The following is a 9210-nucleotide window of genomic DNA, read 5'->3' as shown; positions in this document are numbered from 1 at the left end:
TAAATGGGAACTCTGTACTATCCACTCAATTTTGCTATGAACCTAAAACTACTCTAAAAAATAAAGTCTATTTTTTAAAAAAAGAATGAGCAACTGGCCCTGCATAGTAATACCTAGTAGCCGTGCAATCATCTTCCCAGGTAATAAATATACAAGGTATGTTCCTGAGAGACACATTCTCTAGAACTGTGGCATGGCTCTCTGGTATCCTCATGGGCTTTAAAAATATTGTCTCTGGGGCTGCAAGAACTACTTAAATCAAGTGATAGCCAGGTTGTTGAAATCTTCCTGGGAATTTTTATTTTCTGGTGTGGAGAACTACCAGCAGATGGCAATCAAAGAATACAAAACCTGAGTTTATCCTATTCAAAATATTTTGATAAATAGATTTAAGAATATAATGATAAATTTAAGGTAAGGAGACCACTGCATTCTACCTCTTGAATACCAGTTCTTTACAGAGCCACAACTTCTTAAGCTCGAAACAAATCTCCTTTCACCGGTGACAGAAATAAATGTGTAACCTCAAAAAAGGCACCAGAGACAAATTCTTAGATTCTTTAATCTAAAGAGAACTTTGGGTACTCTCTGTAAAAATGAATTAAGAGAGTTTTTATTTATTTATTTATTTATTTAGGTATCATATTTCCTTTAGGTTTTCTGCTTACATTGTAAATGTTCTTTGGTGTGTAAACATGAACATTTACATAAATGATTTTTCAATGATAGAAAACATACAACTGTGGTAGAATAGAGCTGCGAAATCACCAGGGTATGTGCATGGGAGTGAGGGTGAGGGGGCTTGAGGAGGGCGTTCTTACCAAACATAGGATTTTACAACTGGTTTTACAAAAATTAAAATTTCTTCTTTTCTCCCTTTTGCTCTTTGCTTCTAGAGATGAACTAGTGAGTAGATTCTCAATTAAATCAACCATTCTCAGTAATGTGATTACTAAGCATGAAAGATTGTGTCCTTGTTGGTAAATTCTGGTATTTGTGCTTTCCATTTGCTAAAATCATGATGAATCCACAGAGAAAGCTGCAGTGTGATAGAACCTGCAGAATATGAATATTGCTATTTTGTTAAGTTGAGATAAAGAAAATTTCACTTAACAGTTTATAGTTTAGGCATATTTGATGGCATAACAAAACCCCTTTACACATGGCTGGTAGATCATTGCAGAAAATGATTAACCTGTTTTGTGTATTAACAACATCTTTATGAAAGAAAGCTAATGAAGCACTTTTAAAAAACAACATTGGACCTGGAGACTTTGGGGAATACTCTGTAAGAAAATCTAGGAACAGTAAATAATAGTTTTTGGACTCCTGCTATGTATTAAGCAACTTTATCTCAAGATATAAATTATTTAGCCCCATACTTACAGAGGAGAAAACTAAGGTTCAGAAGGTTTTATAATTTGCCAACGTTGCACAGCTAGCTGCGCTGGGATTTGACCCCTGGCCTGTTTGGGTGAATATGCATGCACCATTCTGTCATTGCTAATCTTGTTCTAACAGGTGATGTTAAACATCTGAAATCTCCTACCTAATTCAGAAATTTAACCAAAACACCTGAAGAAGTGGTTAAAGATTCAGAATCCCAAGTCATCTCCCTAGAGATTCTAACTCAGAAGATTGGAGGTAAGGCCTCGGAATCAGTTTTTAACAAGCTCCCCAGTGATTCTACTGACCTCAAATACTTGGAGAAAACACAGTCCCAATGGACCTTAACCTTTTATGAGCAAAGAACACTTTGATGAGAGCTCTGGACCATTTTTCCAGAATAATACATATTTTACATGCCATATTTTGCATATGATTTTAGGGGATTCACGGACACCCTGAAGCCATGGATGCTTGGTCTCCTGCATGTCTGTTAGAAGTGACCTAATTAGCAGCCCCTTCCATCTCTCCACCAAAAGATGTCACTCTTCCGCTTCAAACAGCCTCCAGAAGACTCCAGGTTTTTTCTTTTTTCCTTTCTCCTCAATTACAAGGAAAAGAGTTTTCCAGGAAAATGAATTTACTGTTTGAAAAGGAGGTCCCCCTTATACATAGAGCAGACTCTGACACAGTGCTTCAAAAAAATTAAGCTGAAACAGAATGATAGTGTTACCTACATTCATGACGAGAGCTAGCCTGGAAATAAAGGTGCTGTGGTTCGAACCAACAGTAGGGACCACAAACTAATATGAGCACAACCAGAATGAAGAGGCATGACATTTATTTTCCCCCAAACCCCTTCGCTAACTTGTTTTCAATCCCTAGGTTTTCTCTTAGGTCTCCATTTTAAAGCCAACCTTTGCATCATTAAATAACTCAAGACTCATACAGTAAGTACATCATTTGAAACATGTACATAAATCATCCTGACACAGAGTCCTCGAAAATGTACCTTTAATAGGTTCTGGAATCTGTCAAACAGGAAAGGAATGAGGAGAACACGTGGTTCTCTCTGTGGGTCCCGGGTCTGGAAAACCCGATGGCAAGAAGCAAGGGAAAGAGTGTCTGCTTACACCGATGTTGTGTGTAAGTGTCATATATTCATGTATTTTTTCTGGGGAGAGAGTCCATGGCTTTCATCAGATTCCTAAAGGAATCTCTGACCAAAATTTTAGAAGTCCTTATTCGTAGGAAGAGTCTGGTCTCACAACGGCTAGACAGGCAAATGGCATGAGCAGAGCCGTGGGGTCAGGCTTGGTGGGGCATCTTAGACACAACGCGAATGTGTTGTGTATACGTCGTGCAGACACGACGTTATCAGAGTGCTCCTGAGATCTGGGACATTCTGCCAGAAGGTCTTTTGGTCCAGAAACACATCTTCCCTGTGTGAGGACAGAAGCTGTTTCTTCAATCAGAATGACGTCTGTCAGGGGCACAGCAGGTTATCCACACCTTTCTGCCCCCTAATGTGCTTGTAAGTCAGGAGTAATCACTCCTCATTCTCCAGCTTAGGGGAGGCGGATGTGCAACAACGTCTGTAAAGTTCCTGGCCCAGTGCCTGGCACAGAGTGGGTGTTCGGAGGTGTTTGTTGTTGTCCCTCTTCTTCACCGCCACACGAAAATCCCCCCACAATGCCAGTGCTAAGTACCGACTATCTCTCACTCGGCCGGAGCTGCACCTATCTGACTGACTGGAGTCTGGTCTGGGAAATCTGAGGGAAAACAAGTGTCCTTTAGGAATTCCCGCTCTCCAGTTTCCCTTCCACCTCTGTTGCAAAGGTAAGTAAGGACCTCAGGCACAGAACATGCCTGAGGATCCCAGGAAATCACAAGGGATGAAAAGACATCATCTCTGTCCTTGGAACTGCCAGATCCCAAAAGGGCAGACAGCACCAAAAATAAGTTAGCAGAAGCCACAGGGCATGAGACACTAACAACATATATGTAAGTGCAGATATTCTACACACCTGAAAACAGGTTATGATAGAAAGCCACGTGGATTTAGGAAACAGTTCTGAAAGAAATTATTATTGAGTAATATTTCTCACGTGGGGGAAGGGAAATGATTTGGGAGCAAGTATGAGGAGGGGAGAAAGTTAAGAAATGAAGTGAGAGAGCCATACTGGCCAGCTTGAGAGAGAGATGGACATGGAGCAGATGTGCAGCAGGAGAAGCCATGCTTGAGGAACTGTGAAAAGATGACAGCAGTTAGGTGCGGGGGAAGGGAAGCATTAATTGGTAGGGACCCTTGAAACCCATGATTAGGAGTTTTAATTTAATTCAAGAGGCAATTGGAGCTATCGTAGGCGTCTAAGACAGGGAGTGATATGATCAAAGTGATGCTTGAGGACAATGGTTCTCGCTGCTGTGGGCAGGGTGGATTAGATAGATGAAGGAGACCATCAGGCAGGGAGGCTGATCTGAGGCTACTTTGGAATCTAGGGCTTAGGGGCATGGCCTAGAACAGGGCCATCGGGATGTGCTGGAAGGAGCAGAACTGGAATATATTACGGAGGATAAACATTCATTTCTTCTTTTTAGAACTAGACACGGGGTTAGGTGCAGGAATACATGTGGAACAGACACAGAGGGTGGGATGGAGAGTGACAATTAAGTGATTATAATATGGTGAGATGAGTGTTTTGACAATTGAGTCAAAGAAATATGAGAGTGAAGAACAGGAATCGCACCTAACTGAGTCTTGGAGAGGAACTTAGGTGGTCATGGAAGCCTTCCCTGAGGAAGTGATGTTTAAGCTGGGAACTTAATGAAGAATCAGAAATTAACTCAGTGAAGAAAATCATTGGGTGACATGTCCCAGGCAGGAAGCCCCAAGATGAAAGAGCAGGAGTGAAACCATGAGAGGGAGAGAAGAATGATTTCTAGAGAGGATAACGGGAACAAGCAGGATAGTACCAGACCAAAAAAGGCCTTGAGTCTGCAATATGGACTATGAACTTTATCCTAAGGGCAGTGAAAGGCCAGAAAAGAGGCATGATTCATTTTCCAGCTTAGAAAAATCTCCCTGGCTATGTTGTGGGAGAAAAGGATTGGGTGTGGTTGTTGTTAGGATGGGAGACATGCCACAGTCCAGGGGAGAGGTAATTGGGAAGCAGAGTTGGAGACATGTAGATAATTAGGTTGTAGAATTTCTGGGATGAGAAAGAGTCTTTATTAAGACAGAAAGAGTATCAGCCGGCATGTCATTAGCCCAGAGAGCGGGGAGGTATTCTCCAGGGTCACACAGCCAGCCTGTGAAAGCATCAATCCTAGAAACCAAGTCTCTGGTTCTTTTTAAAATAAATATCTTTCATATCTCTCCTCATCAAGCTCATGTTTTCCTTTACATCCTTGAATATATGTGTACGATTTATAATAGATATTTTAAAGTCTTTGTCTGCTAATTCCATTACCTCTGTCATTTTTGGATCTGTCTCTATTGGTTGATTTTTCTCCTGGGTGTGGGTCATATTTTCCTGCTTCTTTGTTTGCCTGGTAATTTTTATTAGATGCCAGACATTGTGAACTTTTCATTGTTGGACACTGGATTTTGTTGTATTCTTAAAGAGTTTTAGACCTTGTTCTGACATACAGCTTAGTTATTTCTTTTAAACTTTTTCAGGGCCAATCTAAAGGAGCCTTTAGCACTTCTGCTTCAGCCATGATGGAGTAACAGGGACTGGATTTACTCTCCCATCTAAAATGACAATGAACCAGAATAAAGGCGTGAAACAATGGTCACCTGGCAATGAAAAACAGTGGTCCCTGAGAGATAGGAAACAAATAAGGTAAGTCCTATTATTCCCCCAGCTTTCTGCCTTGAGAGGTTTCCAGGCCGCAACAAAGCAAAACAAAACCCAGGTGGATCCTATCGGACTCCCTGAATTCAGGAGATGGATCTGAGAGTCTGGGGAGACCAACACAGCTAAAGTTCACAGCACAGAGTACCAGAGAAGAGAGGGCCGCACAGAGAGAGAACCCCAGAGATTTGCAGAAAATCACCTTCGAATATTCAATAGAGCATTTATCCATTCAAGAATGTAAGAAAGAAAAAGAAAAAGACTCAAGGTTGGAGAAAGAACTATCTAAACAGATGAGAGAGAGTAGTACCTGGCACTTGCGCAGGTCTAAGAATAGTGTCTGTTCCCACCAACCCAACTAGAAAACCTCATAATTCATAGAGTGTTGTTGGTATCCTCAGAAGGGTCTTGCCTCAATGATGAGGAACAATTATTAGCCCTAGACTAAACACTGCTCTAGTTTACTCTAAAATATCTTAAACACAAGGCCCAAAAGGATCAAGTGATTTCCAAGTAACCTAACTGCTGATTTCAGGACAATGTTGAAGAATATCTATAAAAATTCAAAAATATCCATTACCCAACAAGGTAAATTTGTAATGTCTGCCATCAAATCCAATCAAAGATCACCAGGTATACAAAGAAATAAGAAAATATACTCCATTGGGAGAGTATGTGTGTAAAAAAAAAATCTGACCTCATAGAAGTCTTGAAAGAGGCATAGGAGTTTGCCTGGTGGACAAATGACCACACTTTGGCAGCCTAGGAGGAGTGATTATTATGAGCAAAGACTTGGGCATGTGAAAGAATGTGAGTGTGCAGTACGGAAGAGCTGGGTGTGAATGGAGCATAGATTATAAAAAGGGAGAAGCGGGTGACAATACTGGAAGGTGGGCCCAATAGAGTCCTAGGATAAGCCATTCTTCCAGTTGCTTAAAGTAAATAATATTTTTAAATGGTCACTTTAATCTCCCTCTCTCTCTCTCTTCCTCCCTTCTTTTCTTCCTCCTGCATGCCACTCCCACCCCTCCCCTTATATCCATTCTAATAGCATGGAATCCAGCCACTTCTCACCCCCTGCATGAATCCACCTGCGTCCAGGTGACTGTCGTGTCTCTGCTGGATTGCTGCAAGAGCCGCTGAACAGGTCTCCTACCTCTGTCCTTACCCAGCCTTCTCTGCCATTCTACTCAACACAGTATCCAGAGTGATCTTTTAAAAACTGAAGTTAGATAGAACTTTCCTTTGCCGAATATTTTTTAACTCCTCATCTCACTCAGAGTAAAATCCAAAGTCCTTACAATGCCCTGGAAGCCCCACACGAACTCCCCTCCCCACATCTCGACCTCCTACCACACTGGCGCGCTCCTTCCCACCACGGCCCTTCCTTATACTGTTCCCTTCGGCTGGTCAGCTCTTCCCCCAGGTTTGCACTTGTTTCGTTCCTTCACTTCCCCCAGTCCTTGCTCAAAGTCACATTCGCGTGGAAGCCTTTCCCGACCAACCCAGGACAATGCTGGCCTTCTTTTTCCTCACTCCAGATCCCCCTCACTTGTTTTCTTTTTCCCATAGAACTGATCACCACCTGACATACTCTATACTTATTTGTTTATGTATTGTTTATCTTCCGCACTAGAATGTCAGCTCCACAAGTGCAGAATTTTGGAGTGTTTTGTTCACTGCTGAAGTCTCAGCTCCCAACACAGTGTGTGGCACATAGTGGCACTCTATACATACTTGGGGAATGAATGAATGAATGAATGAAGAACTGTGGAAGGATTTTAATCAGAAGAGTCTCATGACCATATTTATAAATTAGAAATATTCCTCTCAAGGAAGCAAGAGGTATTAAAGGCCCTGCCACAGAGAAGGACTAGATTCTAGAGATAGTTATAAAAAGAACTGTGATCAAAAGAGTGTTTACAGACTTACTGAGATTAGAGCTAGCAATAAAGAGTAAATCCAGTGTGACCTAGCAAATATTTAGTATTCGCTATAGGCAAAGGATCACAGGAGGGAGGATGAGAGCATAGATGGGGCAGATTGTGCCCCAAACGCATAATCATCAGGTGAATCAAGAGCACAAAGGAAGTTTAGTTTAAGTGATGGGAAAGTGGTAGAGGGAAAGAGTTGATTTTCACCAGTAGGGGAAATTAGAGAATACACCATAGAGGAGGGAATATTTAAGTTGGGTCTTGAAAAATGAGTAGAGCTTCCAGGGCAAAGACTAGAAAACTCAGTGATATAATAGATTTTGAATTTCACCATCTCTACTATTACATACACAACTTTTGATGGAGTTGCTAATGACTTGAGAAATAATTCTTTCTATACCTCATAAAATAAAATATTTTTTAAAAAGAGGGTGAAGGACACAGAAAAGCAGAAAGGAAGAGTCCGGATATTTTACCACCTGGATAATTTTGATCCAGAACAAGTGAACCATGCCACTAAGATTTTAAGAAAACACGAACAAAATCACTTCCTTGTTTAAATGTGTCACAAAAGGAACAACGACAACAAAATCATCCAAGCGAGTAACTCTGCTGACTCCTGGACTTCGACCTGGGAGAACAATTTTCTGCCAGTGTGATATTGTTTTACAGGCAAGTTTTAAGATCCTTGTTAAGCAGGATTCCTCCATAAAGGCTGACAGCCAAGCTGGCTTGCTGAGCTTGCCTACTTTTTTTAATAAAACTGTCAGATTAAGCAATGCCTGGCTGCAGTATATTATTAATACAAATTCTTAACTGTCAATTAGTTAACTGGCTAGTAAAAAGAACCTGATTTATAAGATTGTTGCTAATGAATACAATGCTTTGTTCTCCAGCAAAGCATCTGCTCTGGATATGTAATTAGAAGAAGGGCCTCCTCCCTCCCTCCTCAAAGAGAGAGCATGTGCAGCTGAAAAAAGGAGCTTATTATACCTGTGAGGGGGGTCAAAGTCTGTGTATCTATGGCTTATGGTATTACGACAGATTACAAAATCACTCCATTATGTTAGTCAATCTGTTTTCAAGCACCTAGCAGGAAGCTAGTTGGACACTAGATGCTCTGAAACAAGATTCCCGTTGGTTTTCTTCCTAAGGTCTTATGACAGGTCAACTGTTGTTCACATCACCCTACAGCTCACATGTCAGACCCTTTCTCTCTGACTTCTGCCTCTGCTACTGCCAAGCTCTCCTCTGAGAGTCAGCCTGTGCCTCAGGCCACAGCCAGCTGCCAAGAAGAGCTTAAGTGGGTTTGAAATCCATGGGCAGCCCCATCACCTGTATTAATGAAAGGGAAGAGAAAGCAGAACACTTGAACCCCATTGTCCTTTGCTTCTGACTCCCTCTCTCCTATTCTTCCCCCAACTCCCCTCTTTTTCTTTTTCATTATTTCCCTAGTTTCTCATCCCACTCGTTCACCCACGGACATATGCTTTCCTATAAATCATAGAGAGGAGAGCATCTAGTTAGAGACCAGTCTCCTCCAAAAGCCTTTATTTTAAAGTCAGTTGCCACATGTACCTACAAAACCATTCCAACCTCTAGAGGTTGAAAGATATTTGCCTGATACTACAAAGAAGTGATTTTAAGGAAAGTCCATTTTATTTCCTCAGCAGGTTAATAATTCTTCTTCAAAGTTTTCCTCCCTTATACTCCTACTTTTCCTGCCGTTGGCTGGATGGTATGTGTAGGAAGGGAGGGGAAGATGGTCTTCATTCCTGCCAACTTCAGCCTCCTAATTTCAGCCCAAATAGTCCAGGGTTTATGAAGGGGAAATTCACTGGGGCATGCGACATGTCAAATCACAGTATTTATAAGACTTAATAGGCAGGAATAAAACCATAATTTTCCAAATAGCAATATCTGGAAAAAAAAATTATCAAAACCATACCTGCAGGGGGCTTAGAGGAGCAAAACTGCTTCCTCGAGGTGGAGGTAGAGTTTGGCTTCAGTGGGAAACCAGCACTCACTAT

At 41.4% G+C, this 9210-nt stretch overlaps 1 protein-coding gene across 1 annotated transcript in view; it reads right to left on the bottom strand.

Moving 5' to 3' along the window:
* SEC63 (SEC63 homolog, protein translocation regulator) overlaps positions 1-9210 on the bottom strand; it is an 88199-nt gene that overhangs the window by 76466 nt on the left and 2523 nt on the right. Inside the window, exon 3 of the mRNA XM_023530957.1 lies at positions 2655-2828. Within this exon, the coding sequence (XP_023386725.1) occupies positions 2655-2828 (174 nt within the window). The remainder of the gene's footprint in view (positions 1-2654; positions 2829-9210) is intronic.

This window comes from Pteropus vampyrus, unplaced genomic scaffold (assembly GCF_000151845.1).
Source record: "Pteropus vampyrus isolate Shadow unplaced genomic scaffold, Pvam_2.0 Scaffold58, whole genome shotgun sequence".
In the NCBI taxonomy this organism is placed as follows: domain Eukaryota; kingdom Metazoa; phylum Chordata; class Mammalia; order Chiroptera; family Pteropodidae; genus Pteropus; species Pteropus vampyrus.
This window is presented reverse-complemented; position numbering and strand designations above follow the sequence as displayed.